The following is a 24,282-nucleotide window of genomic DNA, read 5'->3' as shown; positions in this document are numbered from 1 at the left end:
GCTGATAAATCATTAACAACCCTAGAAGTATATAAATAAATAGGTATAACTACATGCAAACAATATTCTAACGGGATATTAATTCTATAGTTGAACAACACGGAGACGACAAAAACCGGTAATAAGCGACTCGCATTCCCTGTTGGACGTGTATAAATTCCTTATACACATCTTTCATTTACCGCTTTTCCAACATCGACTTTGCAACAGAGGCATCGATGAAAAGGAGGATTAATTGCACACAACATATTTAAATGCTCGAAGACCTTTATGGGTCGCGTGTGTTGCTGAGCCGAGGCATAAGTTCGGCATTTAAAGAGAAAAGGTCTACGGGTCAGGGATGCTTAAAGGTAGGATTGATTCGCTTGGAGAATAAAAATTATTACTTTTCAAATCTGGCTATTTACTCACCTCGACATCGGAGCTGGGTTCTTCATAGTCGGAAAGCGTGTCCTGGAAGACGAAAATGCAGTCGGAGCATTCTAAAACCCTTGTGTGTCCGAACTGCGTTTGCTTGTCCTCAACTTTATCGGGTTCAACAGCAGTTTCCACCATCGTTTTCTCGCGATACGGAGAATAAAACCGCAGCAATTTGAACAGAGGAAAACTTGCGATGCTGCTAAGGCTCTTGGTTCTGCTAGGCTTCGTTAGAAATAGGCAGAGCCGGTGACCGTCACTGAATAACTAAAACAACAATAAACACTCGGTGTATGGTACACCAACATATGTGCATGTATACCTGTACGTAAAACACCGTTACTAAACTCAACAAATGGGAAGCACGAAAATATACATATAATATACGTGCTCATCATTCTTGCTTTTTGTCGGGAGTTAAATTTTTGCAGATCAAAAATGAAAATAGCGAAATGGACATACGAAGCAAGAAATATATCTAGCGTCGCGCGAAGAAATTAAAATTCTGTCTGAAGACTTTTTACTAAGTTTTTTTCTTTAAATTAATTTTGCAGCAAATTTATGGAATATTTTTGGCGACTGAAAATTCTAATTACAAAACCAAGAAAGATGGTCGCAATTGTTCTTAGATTTTTTTTTCACCCGATTTTTCCCGGAAATTTTTGCAGGCCGCCAAAAAACAATATATTCGAGATGTAATAAGCAGATTTTTTTGTTTTTTGTTTTTTGGGCGTTAGACAACCGCGTCTGGAGATAATGTATGACTAGTCAGGATATGTGTGTATCACACCTGACAATGAATTAAGATTAATGGATTATCTTTCGACTAATATAGAGGACAACAGCTGTTGCCTATTACTCATTTTACTATTGTACGAAAATACGGGTTGTAGGGCATAAAATTAAAAATATACTACGTGTACACTGTTTATTCTATAATCTTGTATATGCTTAGAGAAGTGGATTTTAAAACTATGTAATTTGTGATTGGCTGATTTTGAATATTTTCAGAATGGAAGCTAACTTTATACATTTATAATTTTGGTCCAGACACGACTTATATTATACGAATCTCCACGTAACCGCATACGCAATATCTAGTTTATCGAATGGAATTTCGAAATTGATTCCGTTATTATAAAAATCCAAGGTATTCAAATCAAGTGATGTTACGAAACTCCGATTTCCATGGAATTAAAGAGTCTGAAACACACCGTTGTGTTCCATCCATAGAGCTTATCTATGGTTCCATCATAAGTAAAGGCAAATTATTTTTTGCCGAATTGTTTGCCGATTTTTCCGGCCTATCAAACATTGTTAAGATCAATCAATCGTTCCATTTTGTGACAAATAACAACCGCATTGTACGGTGAACGAAGAAAAAACGTATTTTAACTAATGAATGTAAATAGTCTAATTTGAATAATATGTGAAACAATGGTACCCTTATAATTATATTTTATATACGAGCATGGGCAACAGTATCGGTGTGGGTTTTGAGGTTATAACTTCTGTCTCCCGGGAAGAAGATTTCGGAATACATTCTTCTTCACGGTTAAAGATGATCGTCTTTAGTAAATCGCATGCCATAAGTCGGACAAATAGTTTTTAAAATATGGATAGTATTTATCAATTCATTTTACCAAAGTAGATTGATGGTTCACTATCCTCATGAGTATTTGATTACCACTAACACACTCACATCACACAGACATGACACAATCAGGCAACCGCATGCGAAATGATGCGAAAGCTTTCACCCTTAACATCACTAAGGACGCCATCTTGTCGAAAGGGCAGGAAGGCTGCGCCTTTCGTACCGACGCATAATTGTTTAGTGCGCCAATGCTTCAAATGTATAAATGGCAGGTCACGCCATTTCTAGGCACTTGATGGTTTTTCGAAAATGTTGCAGGTTGATTCATTCAGTTCAACAAATGTCTGATCGGCTCACTTTTTTGAAGAAAGCTGATTGTTTTTATTTTGTTGTTTGTCTTACGACTCAAATTATATTATTTTGTATATCTATAACTATCGAATTGTAACAACCAACCCTAAATAACGTATATTCTAAAAAACATACATAATGTACGAGTAATACTTAAAAAAACTTTACTTACTGGCTTCTCGACCGCATGAGTAATGCAGTAATCGTCAAATATTCTAAGTGGAATGTAACAATGGTTGTAGCAAATAATTTCTGTCCTATTGATGGATATAAAAATATATTCACCAAATTCGATATTATACTAACAGATTATTCATGACACCATGGCAGTGGTACCTTCTTGTTTGGCTGAAAGAGCAGCAGAGGGTTGGGCTTGGAGTAAAATATCACCCTTACCATTGTTCTTGAATATACAATCCTGTATGCAGACTTCTGAAATGTTTTCTAATAATTCGGTACCTCCAACCTTTGCTTCTGTACCATTCATGTACTTCTGTGTTTCCATGCGTATGCTATACTCTTTGAAATTTGATAAGGCACAGTTTGTCATGGACAAATTAGAATCGTCATGCATCTGGAATAAAGGAATAACTGAATACCAAACCATCTTTTCTGATAAAAATTAAAAAGATTTTATCATTATACCTGAATCCCCTCAATGCACTCGTTGAACTGGCATTCATTCAGTATAACTCCACCTCCAGAATGAATGACGATTGCAGTTCCCAGTCCTTCAAAAACTGTATTCTGTGCAATCAGTTTAGCTCCTGGTAAAACTACGATACCTAATTTAATGACGCTTTTATTCTCTACTAATACCCGACATCCTGTCAGGCGCAGCGTTCCTTGACGAGCCAATATACCCATCTGAAGTTCTCCCAGTTGAATAGTAACACTCTCTATAGTTACCTAACGAAGTAAGAGTTTTCAATTCATCACAAAGTTGCATGGAGATGATAAACTCAAATATGAGCAACGTTACACCAGTAAAAGAAAGAAAAAAGTACCTCGCCTCCAGAAAAATCCATCAGTGATGGTCCACACTCGGTTTCTCTACCACAAATAATAGTGTTCTCAGGACCATCTAGCCCCTTCATCACACCTCCTTCTTCCAAACCCCCAGCACCCCTGATTTGGTGGTCACCTTTACCAAGAACAACGATGTCATTTACTTCAGAAGCATCCAGTGCTTCTTGCAGGCAATTTGAAGTTCTGAAAGTTCAGAATATTATAAGAAAATGACTTTACAGTGCATTGGTCACTCATGGCCTTTCAGAATTTATGTGCCACTTACTTTAAGAACATATCTCCGCCAAGGACAGCCTGAATTTCGTTCAACGAGAATATCATATCCTGAACAGGACCACCAAGCCAAACAAAATATCCTTCCAACTTTCTACCTCTACTTTCTCGTCTCCTAACTTCTTTGTCCGTCATAGTGACACCTTTATTTCTAGTGAGCACTTCTCTCATGACAGGATTTTCGAGGACTTCCATTTCAGTCTTAATCTGCTGCAGTCTGAAGTGAAGCTTCATCAGCTGGCAGGCCTTTCCCTCATCCCACAAATCCTCATGTTCTTCTTCCTCATCTGAAATATCTTCTTCAAGCCGGACAATTTTTTCTTGAATATCTTTTCCTTCTCTCACTAAACTCCTAATAACATCAGAAGTTTCTTTGGTTACAACTCCTCGCTTCATGTCAAAAAACAACCTTATCCTAGGTTCCAAATGCATCGCGACCCAGTCAGTATTATCATCATCGTCTGTGTCCCATGGCATCCATAGATAGTTGAAGAAGAATCTCAATTGATCGATGCAATTCGCTGTGCCTACCATATCAAGGACTTCATTTTCTTGATGATGGGTTGGGTAAAGCTCATTCAGAGGAACATCGTACTTTTCTGGTAACTGTATCTCATCTTGAACAGCCACAATTCTCACTAACGCAGATAGTTCTCGGAACTCGACATTCTCAACCTCGACAACTACAATAGTAGGATAGTGGATCTCAAAGTCTTGGCATGTCAGCCGTGGAATTTTCCAAAGAGCTCGCCATCCAACAGGTTCTATCACCAACTCGACGTAACAGGACCATTCGGAGCGGATTTGAGATGCTGGTACTATTTTTTCCGTTGACAGTATCTCTGTGTATTCGGTCAGCCGTTCTTGGAGACTTTTGTCAAATGTATATATTTCCATCGCCATTTCTGATACTCTTCCCAATTTTATGTAAGCTTATTGTTAGAGATTTCTGTTCAGTACCACTATTAATAACTTATCAAATATAGTTCAGATCAATTAATGAATACAAAACGACGATTCTCTTATGCGAGATCAGAAATACCAGATACAACGATCAGATGAAATAAATCCGTTACAAGTTCCACACCGTCGTCTGCTAGATTTTCGATACAAGCAGCGTAGTAAATGACACTCGGCATAGGAAAGTCAAGAGTTTTATAAATTATGCTTAAAGAAATTCACAATTCAATATGTAGAGTCGACTTCTCATGGGTTTTTACCTGATTCAAGTTATTTTACCAGTCCCAAAGCACATTGATGAAATAGAAGACGGATTGACGTTTGAACAAACGCCCAATGGCGTTTAAGAATCATACTGTTACCAAGGATACACAAGAGGGCGGCGTACGTGACATCTCGTTTGTAAACAAAAATTGTGACAGTTTTCCATTACTGACATTCATTAACCCTGCATTAAGTTTGCATTTTTAATAATTTTCAGCTGTGAACGCTTGGCATGAGAATCTGAATAGAATTCTTTCGAGTTTGTGATACGTAATGAATCAAGAGACTATAGGTTTGTTCAGGAAATGAAAAATTAACCTTTCATTCAGTAACTACTGGCAGTCATCATATATTTTAGATATCACTGTAATGCCTATGGATACCGATGTCCCAGGAATCCATGAAGGAACAAAGGATGACAGAGATGCAAGTTTTGACAGAATCATTGGCCACATAGAGGACCTTTTAATGGGTATGGATTCTTTTGTACACAGATTGTTCAATATGCACATGAACATCATTGTTTCAGAAAGTGAGTTTCAAGAGATTCAACAGAAGTTCTTAGACAACTATTGGCACATATTTAGCCCTGAGGAAGAAAATAAGCTCATTTACACGGAAATATTCAATCAGTATGTAAGTTTCGTTCCTTGCAATGAAATTTTATCATGTCTTAGATGTACTCGATGATACTAATATTTTCACCATCATATATGTTTTTACTTACAGAACCAAGAAGTAGAAAACTACATCGTCAAACAGCTCAAGAAATCCGTGCCGAACTTTTCAATCGCTACCTTTCTAGATCAGCTAAAGTACAAAATTAGATATACAATTAATACTGAACTACCACTTCCGAAGTTTGTTCGACCAACTGTTTAACTTTTTTTTACAGTGAAAGACGACCTGAACTGGATGGCGAAGTCTTTGAAGTTCTTGCAACGTTAACAGACTTTCTAGCATTCAAAGAAATGCTATTGGATTACAAAGCGGTCAGTGAGACCGCTTCGGTCACTCAGAGATCATTGAGCACTTCAGCAATGTTTTGGTAAATAGGCAGCTAGCATTCACTGAAAAAGTCCCTCTTCTCTTCTTGTTGCAGGTGAAAGAAGGAAAGGTAGAGGATTTCAGTAGCGGAATTTCGATCACATCTATCAAATCAATGAGTTCAGAAAGCAACGAGCCTGCTGGCTAATCCTCCAGAGTCTCACACTCGAACTTTTGCATGTATTTTGAAACAATCGGAATTATTTATATTTATATCAGTAACTGTAATATGTAAGAGTGCAAGACTGTGAATTAACTCTGGATTTATATTGTGGCAAACTTTTACTGTCCTCCAATTTTTCTAATTACGGTATTTAGAAAGTATAAAACCGAGCAATTGTTCCACCAACGTATACGACTCTGTTAGTCTGCCGACATAAGATGTATAGACCTTTTTTCTAATGCATCAGAATTTCCATCTGAACAAGTCTGCTGTTTGTCTCATTTGGCATACGGTATGGAATGGTGCCAGCAAAACTGGTTAAAGCTCTTGCTTGTTCTCTAAGATCAGAGAGTTGTTGTTCTCTAGCCATCTCGTCTCCTGGTTCAGCCGAGCGTAATTTTTGATATAGTTGATACAGAATGGTCATCGTAGCAAGGAGAACATCCGCCAAAATACCAGTTACTTCGGAGGATATTCGACGGAGTCCCGTCACACGTTCATCAACTTCTCTGACATGGAGAGGCAATAAATTGGAGTCTGCGATTGTCTGGAAAAATTTTACGCTCCGACATTACAGATTCACAATGCAATAGGTTATCTAATGAACGCCTCGAATTTGGTTTTACTTCACCAAATTAGGAAATAATTGGAATAAAAATTTGAAAGAAAACTCACCCTCAAAGCATTTTGATGCTGTGAACTGTGGAATTGATCGAAGAAGACCATAAGATCTCTCAGGGTATAAAAAGTGGCAATTGATTCTGATGAAGCTTGTATAGTAGTTCCTTCATATCTATGGACAAATATTTTGATATTTTCAATTATTTTGTAATGGCAATCAGGTATTCTTGTTTTTTCTATATTTCCAACATACCTCAGACTCAAATCATTTGCAGTTGCTTGTAGTCTAGACCTAAGTGAGCCGGGAGATCCTTGTTGGCTGACGACTTGCGCAAGTAAGGAGCACATCAGTGATAAAACTCTCTCATGATTTCCAGCCAAGTCATACATCGTTACTGCATCCTCGAGAAGGCCCTTGCGATTCAATGTATCAGCGCAAATATTTATTACGTCTTCTGTGTTTATTTGTAATTGATCTAATATTCCTGGAAGTCTTTGGTCCTTTTCTATTTTTCCGACTAGTAGAGTTCTATTAGCTGCTGATGCGTCAACGACCATTTCTGCGGCAGATGCTGCAAACATGTTGCGATCGTACGGATCTTTCATTGACCTAAACAAAGAAATATAATTAACATAAAAGTCCTTGTCATTTTTTTTGAATCCTCGAAGAATTCAATCATATGCTCACCTCAAAAAGAAGAGATAATGCAGACTTTCTTTTGGGTCGGAAGCCTCGAATCTTTTAACGTAAAGCAGTATCAGTCGGGCAAAATTTAGCCTTTTTGCTGGGGGTTTGTCCATAGGGTCAACACTTATCAGAGGTGCCAGGACGCTTTGACTGACTCCAAGTAAATTATGTTCGTGCATAGCAGCAGCCAAATGAACAGCGTGAGGTAATAATCGTGCTCCTGCACCACGTGCTAAGAATTCAATTGCTGCCTCGAATTGTCCGGTCAAAAACAGCATGGAAAAATAAAGGAATGGCTGCTCGTTTGCGCGATAATAATTCTCCCCTGTAAGAATCATGGTTGACCATAATCGAAAAATTAGATGTACAAATCTGAATTAATAGAACATGCGAATAATTACCATATTCTTCAAGAATCGTGGTCTGTAAGTGATCCAAGGTGAGTTTATTTTCAGAATCACCTTGGTCTCTGACCTGGCATAATCTAAGCCATAAGTAATCATCGGCAGTAGACATTACTTCGGAGTGTAAATCGTCGGGATCACAAGGAACAAGGATACAGTAAGCGGCTCGTTTATAGGGATCAGTAGCAGTCCGCACGTGTCTTCGATACTGCAATTTAACAATAGATTCTGCTCTACTACTGGGCCGCTTATTATCATTATTCGCAGCTTCTTCTAGGACTGTTTTAAATTCGTCGACTCCAGATCCAGCTTGCTTTAGGCACTGCAAGGCTGCATTGAAGTCTCCAGCTCTCATACAATAATAAACCAATGGCCAGAGCGGTCTTCCGTCAACTTGTATTCCTTCCAACCCCAGTGGCGATTGTATTTTTACCCTAACAAAGCTCTTCACCAGTGGTAAAGTTCCAGGAATCCCACCTCGCATTGCTTGTGCAAGATTTTCACTGATGACAGAATTCATGAAGTCTTTGTAACGGTTTTCCAAATATTTCCTCGCCTGTGAGACTATCTTCCTTTCAACTGGAGTGCTGCTTCTCGATTTCATTTGATCACCTGTTGGCGTCACGGGAATATCGATCATGCATCTTACCATCTGCCACATATCTGCTACTTTTTTATCATTGAAAGTCTCTGAGGCCTTTGTCAAAACATTGAATAGGCTTGGACGTGATATGCCTCTCAATACCATGTCGTTGTAGCTTTGTATTGCATCAGCATAAGCTGCCTCAACATTGGACAAACCACTCACTATCGTCCCAGCGAGTTTAGTTCTTTGCGGTACCCCACGTAAGTCAACTAACTCTCCGGATGGAGCAGTCATGGCATTCATTATCTCAAAACGCATTTGTTTCCATTCTCCCAGCATATGTTGCAGCTGATGAACTCTATTGAGCTCAAATGTCTGTAAAACAATCTTGCGCATTAGCCCAGTGATATTTATTACAAAGTACAAAATAAACTCATATAGTATTTGACAAAGTACTAACATCTTTGTGCACTTGTTCGATGATTCCAAGAATTGCATTTTCTTTCTCATTTCTCAAGTAGCTTACAATGTCTGTGTCTGCAACTGGATCCAATGGTTCAAAGGTACGCCTTGCACTCAGAGAATTTAACTTTTGAGATATCTGCGGTAGATCCACCCCACGAGAACCAAGGAGAAGATGCCTGGATATCATGCAGTTAAAAGCATATCGATCATGTGAATTAGTGACATAAATTTACAACGCAACTATGCTAAGTTTTTTATCACAATATTTTAGATTCTTACGCTTGGACTTGGTTATCCTGACTGCCGGGCTGTGCAACACGCGACCATAGTTCGTTTGAAGCCTCTAAAATCTGCCTTAAATTTCGTTCAACTTGTGGCAATTCACCATTTCCCTCTACAGCTGCTGATAATTGCTCAGCCGAACGAAGGAGCTCGTTAAAATCCGAATCTCCCATCATTGACAATATTTATTTGTATTCAAAATAAACCGCACTGCATCAGCGAAGAAAGGTTAGGGCTTCTACGGTCTCGCAACAACGAATTTCCCCCAAATTCAAAAAGGCCTGGTAAATCACGACGTCTAGCGCCAGGTTGTTAAAGCGCCGCAGGGGCGAGAATTGAAATTTCAGCGCGAACGCAATTGTTGAAGATTTGAAAAATATTGCGATCTTCTGAAAGTTCAATCAACGAAGAAAGTCTCGAAAATTACCTCGTACGTACTTAGACATGACAAAAACGTACCGTTTACAAACTGTTATGCTTTTAGAAACGATTCTATATAAGTTCGTTTCAAAGTTGCCTCAAACATGAGGGAAAAATCTTAAAATCATTCGACCATCCAGAACGAGTTTCAAACTTGAAGATACATTCGATTGAATGAATTCTTTGATAAAAGTGGTATTGCGAAGTACACGTTCGACGAAAACTAAAAATAATTTGTCTCTGTACGAAGGAATGTTTAGGACGTCTAAGAATCATACTCTTTCTTTTTTTACTTTTACATGACGTTTTCCTTTTCCGTGGATTTCATGAACTGCAGCTGAGGTTCATTTTATGGAGATGATCATAATTGCATGATCCAACTAGGATCATACCGTGGGTAATAAAAAAGAATATTTGCAGTATAAATAGTGTAAAAATGCTCAAACAATAGTTCTGGTTGTGAATAAAAAGACAGGGTCAATATGTTGTTGAAATTTATAGTTAAAAATGGTATCTGAATGTAATTTGCGAAACTGGCGGTTCATCGGCATCACAATTGAAATGGGTACGCTGGCGATTGTAACGCCGTCCGTGAACTAATTTCGCAATTTAACTTCGCAAAGCCGAGTCAATTCATAGTATAACGAAAAAATCAGACATTTATATCCGTAACTTTTGGCTGACTACATAATTTTTGGATGTATCGCCAAAGAAAACAAAAATTTGTATCGCAGAGGGATCATACAATATTGTGGGACGTGTCGATGAAAATAATATAATAGGTATATAGTCTGTCATAATGTTCTTTGATTAAATTCTCATCAGGATATAATCATCATCATGAACATCTCCGTAACGTATACCAATACCGTTGAGCGTTAAGAGTTGTGAAAATAACCCGGCAACCATTTATAGGAGGAGCATGAGTTATTTATAGTATAAACTAGTGTATCTTTGCTGGGAGTTCACCAGCGTATAATATCACGGGAGGGAAAAATCTTGCTTTTATATTTACATACGCGTTTGAAAAAATTATTTTTCATTCCCCCCTGCACTGAATTAATTTCGCGATCATTGTCCCTGCAGTTAGTTTACCAATAAACACTATTAAACATCCACGTTTTACATTACATTAAGATGTTGCTGACCTCGTGTTTTAGTTACACATCATCTGCGCAAGCGGCAGAAATATCCACGCTTCAAAACTGCCGATAAAACAACGAAATTCGAATATTCGGTGTGTTATATGATAACGATAACAGTGTATTGAATTTAAAAAGAAATATGTACATATGTATATCGATAGGATAATTCGAGGCTCTTCGATCAAAGCGGGATGCAGCGACGTTTGAATAATGGTACTGCATACTGGTTGCAGTGAGAGAAACGGGAGTTCTCTCGACGATGATACTGCACCCTCAGTTAGACTGCAGCATAGCGTCGAGGAATTTCCCCAAGTTAAAACAGAAATAGTCGGACTAAGAGAAGAAATAACGAAGCTGGGATTCGCCGGCGTCCATGATCGTGGTGAGTCCGTCTCGTCTGCGTCCGTTGATTGTCGGCTTCAACAGCTTCAACCTCGGCGAAAAAACGCGAGTAAAAGATTTTCGCTGTTTCATTGGTTCAAAAAAACGGCTAATCCTACTGATCCCGAAACCAACGAACATCAGCGTCCTCGGGGAAACAAAGGAAACCCTAAAGGGTCATCGAACTCTGTCAGGCAAAGTGTGAATATTCCAGTGACCACTGCAGCTCCGGGTAATACGTCCCCGTGCAGCCTTTATTCCAGTTCATGCAGCGTTGATACGTCCTGCAGTACGGCGACCGTCCATAGCTTCACTTTTCGACCTGGCAAAAGTGAGACGAAATTATCAAACGGTAATCTCAACTGTGAATCGATCGGAAAATCCTTACGAAATCGACGACGCGCCCGTTTTCATCGTTTCCGTAAACACTCATCGGCGGATGATTTCGCGGTGAGATCGTCATGCGGCAGTTGCCCTTTTGATAGTGACGATCCGTTATCATCTAATAATCCGGGTAGTTCCGGTAGAGCTGAAAAAACGAATAATAATAACAAATATCGTGTCGTTAGCAGTGCCGCGGATTTACCTTGCACCGGAAAAATAATTAGCGACAACAAGAACGACAACGGTTCGCCGACCAACGAAAAAAAAAGCGAACTCATTAAACAAGAATCACCGTTCTATCATTATCGCAGTCTCCCAACTTCCGGTAAAAATGCTGACCTAGCCAATAATTGCAAAAAAAGGTACTCTCACGTTAGAGGTAAACGTCGGGCCCCGAAACCACCAGGTGCAATCAATTCGGAGGAAACTAAGTGTAAGACAAAATTCACGTCATTTGCAGCAGCAGCGGCAAGTAGTGCAGAGAATAAAACTTATACAATTAATTCGTCCGGAGTTAATTCTGTACGAAGGAAAAGACGAGCGCCGAAACCTCCAGGGGATAATCGTGAGCCTTCAGAAACAGCTGGAAATAGTAAGAGATGCCCTACGACGATATCAACGCTCACAGGCCCGGAGGGTTCATCGTTGACGGAATCGTCAAACCGAGAAATTGGTGAATCAGAAGTCACTGAAAAAAATAAAAGTACATCTGGTTGTTCAAAATCCGCGGATGAGCGTGAAAACAAAAAAGATTCAGACCGGTATTTAATAATCAGTAACGATACCCTAAAACTAGAAGGCGGAGTTTTGCTTCCAACAAAATCAAATTCCACGTCACAATTGTCGCAGACCGACACCGATAAAGTTCCGGTTCGTTGTGAATCTTCTTTGACAGATATGGACGTCTTGCAAGATCGCTCTTCGGATGACAAATTAAAAAAGCAAAGTTCATTGATACAGGGTGAAAATTTGCAATCTAATCACGTGGCTCCAAGGCCTTGGTACAAAAGAAGTAACACAACTTTAAGTGAAAGAGATATTTCCGGCTCTTTTAGAAGGGATGTTCTCAAAATTCCAACCCTCTCGAAATCTCGGGATAGAAACAGTCGGTTTTTCAGTCATCATGAGGCACCCGTCTCGAACCACGAAGCTGCCGTTGACGTCGTTTCATTCGACAGATCTTCATTCTCAAGAATAAACAATTTTTTTGGGAGAACGACTGATAGACGAGATCACGAACATGGTGGAAGAAATCCTTCTAAAAATAAGGAAGAAAAACGAAAATCGAATCTTTCAATTCTGACTAACATAAGCGAATTGGATAGGGAAGCTGCTGCTATAGTCCAAGAAGAACAGGCCAGGAATCAAGCATTCCTTGCTAGATCTTCAGGGTCGTTTCAAGCCGAGTTTGAAAACAGAACACCTAGTGGCGAAATTATATCCGAAATGGTTTCCTCGTCAGTTGAACCACAGCGGCGGGGGACCCGGGCACTGATCTCTAAATTCAATGCAATTAGCAACATAACAAAGGTGACGGTGAACGCGACATTCTTTGCTAAATCTGGAGCCCAACAGAATCAACCGTCAAAAATTGACGTCGTTAGAAGAGAGCCGGCGCAGACGAGTAACCGGCTGAGCAGTTATGATCAAAATAATAGAATCGTTACGAAAAGATTATTGTACGACGGAACCGAGCAAATAAATGAAACGGGGGATGTTTCGTCCATAAATTTTTTTCGACGCCTCGAAGCCGAAGCCTGCAATCAAACAAGATCCAGCAGTGGTGAAAGGAAGAATATCGTTGAGGATATTCGAAGAACTGAACAAAGATCCAGTGCTACAGGATGGGAGGAAAAGATAAAACGATATTTCCCCGAGAGGACATCGTCTGCGGCTAACGGAAGCGAAAAACGGTCCAGATCGAGAGATCAAAAACCAACGGCTACAACAAATCTGAGAAAGGAAGCTGCCGGAAATTCTTACAAACAAAAACAATCTAGAAGCGATAATTCTTCGCGGGTTGATCACGCCTTCGAATATCGCGATAACAGGACAAGCAGGCGGCTGCAACAGGAGGAAAAGTTAGACTCGGAAAAAATAATCGCTGTTAATACAGTGGTGGAACAACTCTCACGAGCCGATTTGAAAGAAATGCTCATAGAAATGAAACACTCGTTGCCCAAAAGACCGAAAGCGAAATCGGGGGCTAAATCCGCTAATCCTCCGACGACGAGCAGCGAACAAGTAGCTGCACCTTTCAGTGCGATCAATCCTAAGAATGAACAGAGCTCACCCGTCTCCAGATTAACGAACGACGAAAAAGTACAGATTAAATCCTCGAAAATATCCATAGATCAGAAGTCTAAAATTGCCACTTCAAACCGCCTGAGTAAATTAGAGTCAAACTTACGCTCTGCAGGATCATCGGGTGGTTCGCAACGCCCTGAAGAAAAAGTAGTTCAAATCCTACAACAGCAGGGGCTGAAATCGAATAAAGTGTCGTCAGCCGCTCAGACTAGTGCCAATTTGCGGAAAATCGATCAGAATCCAACTGGGGAGAAACTCAACGATCGGCATAATCCTAAGTCCGGATGGAAACGCGATGAAACGATATGCACTGCGACCGGAAGAAAGATCATCGGTGCGGGCCTGACCCGAAATACTTTTCAGCTGATAAGACCCAGAGATTTCGCCTGTATCGAGGCTCTGAAAACTGAAAAAGGAACTGCGGTAAAAGATGGTCAAAATACATACATGAACGTGATTGAAGACTCGCTTTACGCAAATACCGTGATTACAAACCCATCCAATAACTCATTGCCGGAAGATAATAGCGTTAAGAATTACAAAATTGGTGCAGTTGGAGGAAGCGCAATTGCGAATAATGAAAAGAAAATTGTCAGCGATAATAAACCCGAAAATATACAACACTTCGTTACGGAGGTCAAGGTAGAAGAAGAGAAACAGAAACCGAGAATTCTGACCTCGGGCAATCCCAAGACCGGTACAGATCAAGGTAATCTTTGCTGTGTGAGAAAACAAAGAACCCCCCCGTTCACTCCGAAGATCCAAACCGACTCGTGGGCTCATTTCGTGCTAATTATAGTCTAATTGTAATATCATTCATTTTTTTTTTTCTGTTTTGTTATTACACAGAAGCTGATGAAGAGAAGCCGAATCCGGAAACGAACATGAACACCGTAGCGATAAACCGATTGCTTCGAAAATTGGAAGGTGCAATCGCATCTGGTCAACATCAACAAGCTGCTGGGCTTGCCAAGGAACTTGCACAGTTAAAAATCCACTGTTCGGTAATCCGACAACGGTCTGGTAACGTCAAAACATCGGATATAATCACCGTAGACATGTACATTGAAGATAAATTGGCTCACCAAGGTCCTATACCACTGCATGTATGCACCGCATTAATTATTTTTCAAATTAAGTAGCAAATCTGGTGATTTACACACATTCTATTTCGACAGCTATCCTTGAACTCGACAGTCGCAGAGCTCAAGAAAAAAGTATTTGCAGAATTTGATATACCAGTTAACGTACAACGTTGGATAATAGGAAAGAATTTAGCTGATAACGACGATCATACTCTAAACGAACTTAACGCTATAGACAGATCTTCAATATTTCTCTACCTAGTTGCACCAGGTATTCTTAATTACAGTCATACTTGATGGTTTATGACTACTAAAATAATTTCACAATTCATAGATTTACAGAATGACGAAGGAATTCGCCCTGATAAAGTGGTTGCTGAAGAGGAGGCTGCTGAAGAGGTAAAAATAACTGCGGCTGTTGAGGAAAGAACGGAAGTGGTACCAGTCGTCGAAGAAGAAGAGGCAGAGGTGAAACCCGAAGCTGTTTTGCAGGTGAGATAAGGCAGAAAATATGGTAGAAATGGTAGAATAAAGAATAATACACCTGAAATGAGAGATATAAAAATTCAGGAACCTACTACGATTGATGCTAAAGAACCTACGATAGAAGAATTGAAATTAAAGAGATACGAGCACCTTATGTCGTTGGAAAACTCTGACGTGATTCCAAATTCTGTACCCATCGAATGCCCTATCTGTTTTGCACCTTATGGACCCTACGAAGGAGTTATTCTCAGGGACTGCTTACACATGTTTTGCAGGTAACGTGGAATATAATTTTGTGATTTTCAATTATCGCTTCGGTAAAAGAAAATCGTGAAAATGAAAATAGAATTGTACAAATGTTCGAATAACACATTGATTTTAAGAATATTTCGCTTTCGTAAATATCATGTTAGCACGATTGAAGAACTGTTATCTTTTGCAGAACTTGTATCGCAAATACAATTCTGTACTGTGATGAAGCTGAGGTAAAATGTCCATTCAGGGATCCAGAGTATACATGCGAGTCAACTTTGCAAGAGCGTGAAATCAAAGCGGTAAAGCATTGAAAATGTCAGGAAATAAATCGATAATGCAATTTCGGTGTTGACTAACGGTATGGAATAAATTTCAGCTCGTTACTCCTGAAATCTACGAGCAACATTTGGCGAAGTCGGTATCACAGGCAGAAAATAATGCAGGAAATAACGCTTTTCATTGCAAAACACCAGATTGTCGAGGCTGGTGCATTTACGATGATAACGTCAACGTTTTTCTATGTCCTGTATGCGGCGTTAATAATTGCCTTACATGTCAGGTGAGTTTGACTGAGAACGATGCATACTATTAATGGTGAAAAAAAATTTACCAACATGATTCTCTTATCTTCTCTCCGTGGATCTCAAAAGGCTATTCATGCGAATAAGAATTGTCGAGAATACCAGGACGAGATTCGACTATTGAAAGAAACTGATCAGGAGACAAAAAGAACAGCAGCCGTACTCGAGGAGATGGTTGAAAGTGGAGAAGCACTAGCTTGTCCAACTTGCGCGGTTGTACTTATGAAAAAGTGGGGCTGCGATTGGCTTCGCTGCTCAATGTGCAAGACTGAGATATGCTGGGTGACGAGAGGACCACGTTGGGGTCCGGGAGTGAGTGTCTTTCAGATTTTAATCGCTCTAAACATAGGACTGCAGAACTCCCCCACTTTTTGCTAATGAATGTCTTAAATTTAGGGTAAAGGAGACACTTCTGGAGGATGCAAATGCGGTGAGAATGGAGTAAAGTGTCATCCACGTTGTAACTATTGCCATTGAAGAGTGCCCGCTAAAATTCAATCACTTAATAGTTCAGCCGATTCACGGATATCGATGAATGCCGTATTTTCACCGCTTAGTATTGTTTGATTCATACATCGTCTAATACATATATTTTTTACTCATAAGCTTTAGTGGTATTGGTGACAGTAAATGAGCAATCCGAGTAAACGATTAAATGCAGGTATATTAGTGGAAGAATCAGCCACGATAATACTTCGATTCTTCTCTCATTGTCAGAAAAAGCATCGTCAAGTTATAGTCGTATGTAAGCTGCTCATCATTGATTCGATATTTTCACTTACCTGAACAACATAAGGCAATCATTCTTTGATGGTTACATCAATATATGAAGCAAAAACAAGCAATAACGTTCTTACTTTTTCTGTTACATATTCTATTTGATGGTAGCTGATGGAATGAAAAATATCAAAAAATTTGTATATTTGTATATACGGTCACTATATTTTTACCGAACAATTATTTGGCAAGAAAGCGATTGTATTCTACAGTTTTAATTAGCTCGCGAAACGGATTCATTGTTCGAGCTCACGTTCAATTTTAATAAATTGGTTTTGGAAGACTTACATTAGCATTAAAAACAGCAATAATCGGCGTTAAATGCAACTAATGTGATAAAATCAGTCTGCAAAAATCAAGACAGCGATAAATTGTGGATGTTATAGTCGGGATAGAAAACGTGATATACCATTGTATTTATACATGAACTATTTATGTAAATATTCTCTTCAGGGATAAAGCTTTGATAATTTAAAGAACAGAATGAAAAGAAAACTGTTATCTTCTTCAGAATTATCACGTTGAAACGATATCATTATTTACATACTAATATTCATATATCAGCATATGAAAGAAACATACATACAACATCATTTCAATTGCGTTCCTACATTTTTGTATCTTTGAGTGATTTTTATTGAAAAATTAATGTAACTCTTTGATGAATAAATTATATTTACGAACTGCAGTATCAAACAGCGGCGTCCGCTGTGGGTGTTGTTGGTTCAGCTTTGTCCTCAGTTGAGTCTGGAGATGAAATTTGTTGTAAACGAGAAACAAGCAATGACTGATGATGGGTCAACTGACGGTTGAGGTTTACACCGCCTGCATTTTGCAGCACCTGTACAAGTCCTGTTCTCACTGCTGTGAGATCACCAAGTGAAGCATAATTCACAAACTCTTTTTTATCGACAAACTTTCCATCGAGTATTCCAGCTGTGAGTAATATAATGTAATGAAAGAGTTATTCAATGCTTTCATCTTATAGAAGATTGAAGAGTACTTACCCATAAGGACAACTGAGGGTACTTTGCGGACAATTTTTAATAGCTGTTTAACATTTGGTTCTGGACTGAACACAATGATGTTGTGAGAGATGAACAGCTGGAGAATAGCCTTATATGGGGTGTTCTCTACAGCTATCGCTAAGGTATCACGCCCGTAAACTTTTATATACATATTAACTTTCTTGAGAGCAACAGCTAATTTGAATCTATCGTCCGTTGTCATTGGATTTAAATGGAAAAACGCTACCATTCGCGAACTGCTGAGCCAGTTATAAGCCTCACGAGCAATAATTCGCTCTAGGGGGTTGTCTGGCTTTGGGAAACCTACTTGGTCTGGTTTTTTGCACAGTTCGTCCAAAGATTTGCCTCTTTTCCAGCTTGCATAGACAGGTTCTACAAATTTCATGACCCTCGCTCGTTCATAGTGCGGTGGTTTAGGCTTTTGGATATTTATTTTCCCGCGGAATCTCTTTGGTTGTACAATCAACTGTCTCGGTGGTAACAACCAAGCTGAAACAAGACGAAATCATTTTTTAATCGTCTGCAGGACGAAGATTCTGGAATTTCTATTTTCTGAAATTGTAGTAACAGAAAGAAAACTGAAAGTACTGCGATAATTATTTGCTGAAATATTTGGAACATTAGACATCCTAATCGTCTATAAAGTGTCTAAAAAAGTCTGTTGAACTTTTCTTTGATGGTAGTTATGCATTATTCATTGAGTAGCCAGTGCTTGGAAGTTACGCTGATCCTGAGAAGATGATGAAATGAAAATAGGGAGAGGGGGTTTGTAGAAAGTGAAAAAATTTCGTTGAGTTGGTAAGTTTGATTTATTAACAATATTTGGAAATAATTTCATCATTTTAAATATTACGCCAAAAACATAGCTAAAATATGTTGCAGTCACATAAATGTTTGTGCTACAGAAAAAATTTCACCGCACTAGTTTATTTTGAAAGATTGTAATGGAATGACGAGAAAGTTTTGACAAATGGAATGGAGCTGAAATATTTTATAACAATACTGCGTCAAGTAAAATTTTGAGCTCCTGAGAGACGAGACTTCTTTGCGCGTAAATAATAATGGAACATCTGTATAAAATTAAGTACAACGTAATTCATTATTATGCAAGTAAAGTTGGTGGAGAAAAAATATTGTAGCAAATATTTTTAATAAATTATATAATGTACCTAGATATACATGTATGCGGATTCTATTTGACTCCTAAAGTTTCTGCTGTCTCGTTAAAGGCCATCATATCGAAATATCTTTCAGCAACAGACGATAAAAGCGATTTAAGTCTGTAGCCTGAGTTATATAAATATTAATTAAGTAACTCTGTTGGAGTACTAATTTCTTGGTACGGTGATATAAATGAACACACGATATACATAATTATAACGATCAAATGTGTAATCAGATATCATCGATATTTCATGAAATTTTATTAAAACGCAATTGTGAAAAATCAGCGTTTATAAATGATAGATTACTCATTTATCTTCAAAAAGATTTTCAAACCTTAATCAAAATGTCTTCCTTAAATATTTGGAAGAAAAAAACTACTGTTCGTTAATACATAATATGAGCTAGTATTGAAAAAGAAATACAGTCACATGTAAATTAGCTGCTACAATTGAATATTCTAATTAATTTTATACCTAACTTCACTTATTGATTAACTGATTTCGTAAAATTAAACTTGAGCTAATAAGTGATGAAAAAATCATGAGAACATCAAAAGAAAAAAAGTACATTGATTGAATAAATCATTATACTTTGCACGGATATTGGATATAATACTTCGAATACTGCTTTTAAAGATTTTACAACAGCGTATTCATAGAATGGCTACGTTATATCGGTTAAAACTATAAATTATGTCCTATCGCACCTTAGGAAAATGATTGTCTTCAGTCATTTCCCTCATTATATGTACATAATATAACTATTCATTTTATAATTACAATTTCCTCAAGTCTGTTTGAAAGCTGAAACTACCAACAGAGAAATAAAAATAGATCAGCGTTAAAAAAAAAAAAAAAATGATTGAAAAACTGCGTTTCCGTGTTTCATCTTTCACATATAGGTAGGGAGGTAGCTTCTCGCAACTATTAAGTAGTGTAAAAAATATATATATAATCATCAATAATAGATCGCATTCATTGTATAGTGGACAGAATAAATTTGTCTTTCATTCTCTCTAATAATCCCAACCAGTATTACTTGAATAGCGTAGTAAGATTTTGGTGGTTTACGTCCTTATCTAAGCATCTAAATGTACATAAAATTAAATTTTTGCGTTTGCTTTTGCTGCCTGCAAAGAATAGCTTTGCAAATAAAAAATTTCCAATCGATTTTGAAATATTCCTTTTAAAAATTAGTACTGATTAAATTTGAATATAAAACTATATACATGTACAATATACTATATAACATAATGTTTTTAATAGGTATGTGTTAAGGCACTCTGAACAAGTTTTGTAAAAATATTATTCATGCTATATAGTTTATAGTGCCACTGCAATAATTATTAGCCTCTTGACGTGACTCTATATTGTCACCAAAATTGAGCGACTTCCTATTCTTTCCAAGTCTTAACATCGATCTAATGCCTCCCTTTTTCCTAGACCGTTTATACCTATCATCAAGAGCAGAGTTTAATGACGCCTGCTTCACGTCCCCTCGACTGTTTGAAAATCCATCGTGATCACTTCGGTAATTATTTGCGTCGGATATTTCACCCTGTACATCATCGACGAGCCAATGCTTCCTTGGAGAAATCAATTTGTTGCGGCCAGGAATTGTATACAAATATTCGGACTCCGTCGAATCTATGTTAATCTTTTTTTGACGATTTTTCTGTTCATCAAGGTATGTACTTTCCTGTGATATCGTTTTTGCTCTGATTTTATCAAAATTCTCAACACTCTGCGATTTCTTTGGAGCTGGAGGATCTTCCGATGACTCATGGGGGTTTGATGGTTCCACAACAGGTTTTCCTTCTCTACCTTCTCTGAGCTTCTTGTTTCTCTTATATGTATCCGTGTTCTTTGCATCTAGTGCTGCATGTCTTTTCTCCGACATGCTCTGTCTTCCCAAGGCATCACGGGAGAACTTATTCCCAGAGGAATTCAATTCCTCTAAGGAGAGCTGGCTGTCGTAGGTGGGGTCTTCGGAATACTGACTGTCTTTATCGTCAGGATGTTTTTTTGTCTCGTTTTTACCCTGACTTCTATCCTGGCTAGTCTCTTCGGCAAGAACAGATTCTAAAGAGTCTTCTTTGTGGATTACTGATAACTTCTGCGGCTTATTGCTCTGGTCTATCCAGGTTTTGTTGGTGGCAAGACAATAGCTTTCATTTCTGATACTGTTCTTGTTATATTGTTCTGTTAATCTATCTATAACTGGGTTCCAAGGTGATGCAGAAGTGCTAGAGCTAATCTGCCCATTGTCAACTGCATCTGTTTGGCAATTCAAATCATTTTTTTCCCTCACGCGATTGTCGCTTAGTTTTGTTGTAGATTCCCCAATATATACTCTATTAATCAAATTCGTTTTGGATCTCGAATTAGCTACGGAATCAATGTATACCTTATCGCAAATATCGTAGGAAGATACCCGTCTAGCAATTGTCAGGGTAATAACGCCTGTGACAGAGCTGTTGGTATTGAGCATAGCACGTCTCAGAGTCTCCATTGCATCAGAGTTTGATAATCCTAATAGGGATACTCCATTAACATTCAGCAGCTGATCGTTCGTGCGCAATCGTCCATCCCTAGAGGCTGCCCCGCCGTGTAAGACGCTCTTGATGAATATTCCCAAATCTACACTAGAATTATCATCCGTGCTCGTAGTCTTTCCCTTCACGCTTACTCCAAGCCCGGCTTTTTCAGAATCATGAACAGGAATGTCTAATGTTAGTATCATGCGATTCTTTCGGGGAGATAAAACAATGTCATCTACAGGTTTTGGGCTTTTAGTTGTAGATTGATTGTAGCTATGTAAATCAATTTTCTCAGGTTCTTCAGTCTCTCTCTTTTTAGTTGGGGAACGGTTAGGAGTATTCCAGTACTTAAAGCTCTCTGTGCTTTCCATAGAATGAGATGACACTGTTAATTCTCGAGGTACGTATGAAGTTATCAATTGAGGGTCTGAAGTTCCAGAGGTGACCTCTTCCTGTCGTGATACGACCATTTTGACTTTTCCTCCTGGTGGAATGCTTCGTAATAAAGAAACAACTTCTGCTTGATTTTTTCCAGTCATTTCCATGCTGTTTACTTCTAAGAGACGATCCCCTGACTTTAGTCTGCCATCTTCAACAGCTGCACCTTTTGGAAGGATATTTTTTATATAAATAGGACAATGACCACCTGCAGGATTATCTCTTGTGGTAACACTGAAGCCGAGTCCATTGGTACCCTTGGTAAGCTCGATTTCAATCATACGTCCAATTTTTCTAGTGTTGGCAGTTTGCAGTAAGTTATAATTACTGCATTGCAGCTTTTTCAAGCTTTCTTCTGTCTCGGTTTTGGAGTCATTACTATGACTGCTGTAGTTCTTAGCATTTTTGTCATTTTTTAACTTCTTATTTTTCATAACAGATATTTTAAGGCAAGGCTCGTTCATAGCAGTCATAAAAATTTCCTGCACTTTAGAGAATGGGACATGCAACAAATTATGACCATTTATCTGGATAATTTTATCATGCAACTCAATCTGACCATCCTTGGCTATTCGCCCATTAGCTTCTATCCTCTCAACTCTGAGGCCTTGATCATTGCCTAATAAATCATAGCAGGGAACAACGTGTAGTCCCAGAGGTCCAGCTTCATTTTTTATTATAACTTCTTCCACGTCAGAAGCTCCGTTGAGACGATAATTATCATTTTTTGTAACAGTGAAGTCAAAGTACGATTTGGCATCCTGGCCCAATGGCTCTTTGCGACGTGATTCCCGTGGCAGAGATTGAGCTGAGTAAGGCGTTAAGAGGGAAGGTTCTTTGGTTGATAGGGAATGCATAGATAATCTTTTGGCACTCTCCCGCTTGATGTGACTTGATGTAGTTCCAGCTCTTGCATTGATGACATAGTGCTGGTCTTTATGATCCGTGTGAAAGAAATCTGGGCTGTTCGTCCCAACAGAGCTGGCACCATCACCCCCAGCATGGAGACTTTCACCAGAGACAAAATGCGCAACTATTTGTTCTCTGTCATCAGCTACATCGCGGAGCCTATCGTCAGGATCAAGTAAACCTCCACCCGTCAAAGATGAGAGACTGTTTATTGTCAGCCATGCGTCATTTCTACCTGTTGCTTTTTTATATCTCAAAGTTGCCTCGCGCATCAAGTCTTTGACAAGTAGCGTCCCATCTCCACAGGGTACGACTACTCTGATATTGTCAAAACACACAGTTACCTTCATGCTCAAACAAAGCTCATACTAATTACTCCATGTATGGATTGTTTGGTAGAAATTCAACTGCTGGGTGATCGATGAATTACTGATTCTTGTAAACACTTAATGCTGTCATGAACGATGAGAGCTTTCTGTAGCTTGATTGAGGGGCGATATCTCGTTGATTTTCAATGGCATAAAGTCTGTGTCAGTACGATTATGGTCGATTGTTAACAACGTGCGATAGTATTCGTTCCAAATGATTCACTAGGATTAAGTAGCAGCACCAGCACCAGCACCAGTAGCAACAGCAACACCCACAATAATAAGTGCACTTTCAACTTTGATACCGATTTGAAAATTGTTCAACAAAATCTTCATACTATACTACGTCTTGAGAAGAGCGTCATGAAATTTCAGACACGTTTGATAGTATCAAATAAATAACTCAAAGTTTATAAATTATCAATTAATCAAGAACAGACGCATTCGCCATTACGTTTTATTTCTGTGCACGCTTTTCAACTGGGGGGAATGATGGAAACGAAACGAAAGCAGAAGTCACGCCGTCTGCCGCACGCGCAATGCGCAAAGCAGTTGAAATTATTACGAGGAACGAAAATACCTATTTTGGAGTTATTATAGGCTGAAATTGTAATTAATCAATGATTACCTTTATTCAGGAGTGACGTCATCGTTGTTTGACTCTCTTATCCAACCTGGCGGTGCAAATTTCGTGTTTAACAATCGAGTTTTTCCGACCTAGCCTTTAATAATCGTAAACTTGCTTTCATTACTACTTGCGGTCTGTACCGTTCCAAATCCTGCATCACTTGTTCAACAGTCCGCCACCTAGAGGCCGTCACGAATGAGGAACTCTGATAAATTTGTCGTTTTTTTCGATTACAAG

General features: G+C 38.6%; 7 protein-coding genes across 12 annotated transcripts in view; 2 read left to right on the top strand and 5 right to left on the bottom strand.

Annotated features, from left to right (window-relative positions):
• LOC105691462 (pseudouridylate synthase RPUSD2-like) overlaps positions 1-2,235 on the bottom strand; it is an 89,139-nt gene extending 86,904 nt beyond the window's left edge. The window contains exons 1-2 of the mRNA XM_012409935.2: positions 2,061-2,235; positions 412-684 (exon numbers count right to left, since the gene is read on the bottom strand). Of these exons, the coding sequence (XP_012265358.2) occupies positions 412-684; positions 2,061-2,090 (303 nt within the window). The 5' untranslated portion in view covers positions 2,091-2,235. The remainder of the gene's footprint in view (positions 1-411; positions 685-2,060) is intronic.
• Positions 2,236-2,666: 431 nt separating this feature from the next.
• Positions 2,667-5,016, bottom strand: LOC105691187 (protein nessun dorma). Its single transcript, XM_012409510.3, has 4 exons — positions 3,660-5,016; positions 3,373-3,577; positions 3,011-3,274; positions 2,667-2,939 (listed from the first exon to the last, which is right to left on the bottom strand). Exons 1-4 carry the CDS (start codon positions 4,568-4,570, stop codon positions 2,679-2,681), a joined length of 1,641 nt encoding a protein of 546 aa, XP_012264933.2. The 5' UTR covers positions 4,571-5,016; the 3' UTR covers positions 2,667-2,678.
• LOC105691528 (ADP-ribosylation factor-like protein 2-binding protein) lies at positions 4,952-6,203 on the top strand. Of its 4 annotated transcripts, none has more exons than XM_048652518.1 (6): positions 4,952-5,011; positions 5,109-5,183; positions 5,250-5,527; positions 5,621-5,706; positions 5,787-5,883; positions 5,994-6,203. In XM_048652518.1, exons 2-6 carry the CDS (start codon positions 5,165-5,167, stop codon positions 6,084-6,086), a joined length of 573 nt encoding a protein of 190 aa, XP_048508475.1. In that variant the 5' UTR covers positions 4,952-5,011; positions 5,109-5,164; the 3' UTR covers positions 6,087-6,203. The 4 variants fall into 4 exon arrangements, with proteins under 4 accessions (XP_048508475.1, XP_020711095.2, XP_012265492.1 ...); XM_020855436.3 differs by having other exon boundaries at positions 4,989-5,029; XM_012410069.4 differs by lacking the exon at positions 4,952-5,011 and having other exon boundaries at positions 5,018-5,183; positions 5,250-5,363; positions 5,421-5,527.
• LOC105691519 (nuclear pore complex protein Nup93-like) lies at positions 6,084-9,911 on the bottom strand. The gene is made up of 7 exons (XM_012410048.4): positions 9,145-9,911; positions 8,861-9,041; positions 7,812-8,775; positions 7,411-7,735; positions 6,976-7,332; positions 6,777-6,894; positions 6,084-6,648 (listed from the first exon to the last, which is right to left on the bottom strand). Exons 1-7 carry the CDS (start codon positions 9,321-9,323, stop codon positions 6,337-6,339), a joined length of 2,436 nt encoding a protein of 811 aa, XP_012265471.2. The 5' UTR covers positions 9,324-9,911; the 3' UTR covers positions 6,084-6,336.
• A 289-nt stretch (positions 9,912-10,200) lies between these two features.
• On the top strand, positions 10,201-17,651 carry LOC105691129. Of its 3 annotated transcripts, XM_048652515.1 has the most exons (11): positions 10,201-10,349; positions 10,728-10,804; positions 10,874-14,493; positions 14,634-14,890; positions 14,963-15,140; positions 15,204-15,361; positions 15,440-15,630; positions 15,798-15,909; positions 15,987-16,169; positions 16,261-16,503; positions 16,588-17,651. In XM_048652515.1, exons 3-11 carry the CDS (start codon positions 10,923-10,925, stop codon positions 16,666-16,668), a joined length of 4,974 nt encoding a protein of 1,657 aa, XP_048508472.1. In that variant the 5' UTR covers positions 10,201-10,349; positions 10,728-10,804; positions 10,874-10,922; the 3' UTR covers positions 16,669-17,651. The 3 variants fall into 3 exon arrangements, with proteins under 3 accessions (XP_048508472.1, XP_048508471.1, XP_012264842.2); XM_048652514.1 differs by having other exon boundaries at positions 10,728-14,493; XM_012409419.2 differs by lacking the exon at positions 10,201-10,349 and having other exon boundaries at positions 10,524-10,804.
• LOC105691319 (39S ribosomal protein L10, mitochondrial) lies at positions 17,366-24,202 on the bottom strand. The gene is made up of 3 exons (XM_020855588.2): positions 24,046-24,202; positions 17,976-18,485; positions 17,366-17,904 (listed from the first exon to the last, which is right to left on the bottom strand). The coding sequence occupies exons 1-3, from the start codon at positions 24,065-24,067 to the stop codon at positions 17,660-17,662; spliced, it is 777 nt and encodes a 258-aa protein (XP_020711247.2). The 5' UTR covers positions 24,068-24,202; the 3' UTR covers positions 17,366-17,659.
• Positions 18,421-24,033, bottom strand: LOC105691275 (partitioning defective 3 homolog). Its single transcript, XM_012409636.3, has one exon. It carries the CDS (start codon positions 23,397-23,399, stop codon positions 20,472-20,474), a length of 2,928 nt encoding a protein of 975 aa, XP_012265059.1. The 5' UTR covers positions 23,400-24,033; the 3' UTR covers positions 18,421-20,471.
• Positions 24,203-24,282: the final 80 nt, after the last annotated feature.

This window comes from Athalia rosae, chromosome 3 (genome assembly GCF_917208135.1).
Source record: "Athalia rosae chromosome 3, iyAthRosa1.1, whole genome shotgun sequence".
Classification (NCBI taxonomy): Eukaryota; Metazoa; Arthropoda; class Insecta; order Hymenoptera; family Athaliidae; genus Athalia; species Athalia rosae.
Note: the sequence above shows the minus strand (reverse complement) of the source record. Positions and strands in the feature narration are given on the sequence as shown.

Coding starts and splice junctions, on each gene's coding strand:
- LOC105691275 (XM_012409636.3), bottom strand. CDS start 23,399: ATGAAGGTAACTGTGTGTTTTGACAATATCAGAGTAGTCGTACCCTGT.
- LOC105691519 (XM_012410048.4), bottom strand. CDS start 9,323: ATGATGGGAGATTCGGATTTTAACGAGCTCCTTCGTTCGGCTGAGCAA. Junction 7,736..7,811: donor CACGATTCTTGAAGAATATG/GTAATTATTCGC, acceptor TGATTCTTACAG/GGGAGAATTATTATCGCGCA. Junction 6,895..6,975: donor GCAAATGATTTGAGTCTGAG/GTATGTTGGAAA, acceptor ATTTGTCCATAG/ATATGAAGGAACTACTATAC.
- LOC105691319 (XM_020855588.2), bottom strand. CDS start 24,067: ATGACGTCACTCCTGAATAAAG. Junction 18,486..24,045: donor GACGTCACTCCTGAATAAAG/GTAATCATTGAT, acceptor GTCTTGTTTCAG/CTTGGTTGTTACCACCGAGA. Junction 17,905..17,975: donor ACCCTCAGTTGTCCTTATGG/GTAAGTACTCTT, acceptor TATTACTCACAG/CTGGAATACTCGATGGAAAG.
- LOC105691129 (XM_048652515.1), top strand. CDS start 10,923: ATGGTACTGCATACTGGTTGCAGTGAGAGAAACGGGAGTTCTCTCGAC. Junction 15,141..15,203: donor TCTCTACCTAGTTGCACCAG/GTATTCTTAATT, acceptor CACAATTCATAG/ATTTACAGAATGACGAAGGA. Junction 15,910..15,986: donor AAGAGCGTGAAATCAAAGCG/GTAAAGCATTGA, acceptor AATAAATTTCAG/CTCGTTACTCCTGAAATCTA.
- LOC105691187 (XM_012409510.3), bottom strand. CDS start 4,570: ATGGCGATGGAAATATATACATTTGACAAAAGTCTCCAAGAACGGCTG. Junction 3,578..3,659: donor GGCGGAGATATGTTCTTAAA/GTAAGTGGCACA, acceptor CTGAACTTTCAG/AACTTCAAATTGCCTGCAAG. Junction 3,275..3,372: donor TGGATTTTTCTGGAGGCGAG/GTACTTTTTTCT, acceptor TTACTTCGTTAG/GTAACTATAGAGAGTGTTAC.
- LOC105691528 (XM_048652518.1), top strand. Junction 5,528..5,620: donor CGGAAATATTCAATCAGTAT/GTAAGTTTCGTT, acceptor TTTTACTTACAG/AACCAAGAAGTAGAAAACTA. Junction 5,707..5,786: donor ACCTTTCTAGATCAGCTAAA/GTACAAAATTAG, acceptor TTTTTTTTACAG/TGAAAGACGACCTGAACTGG.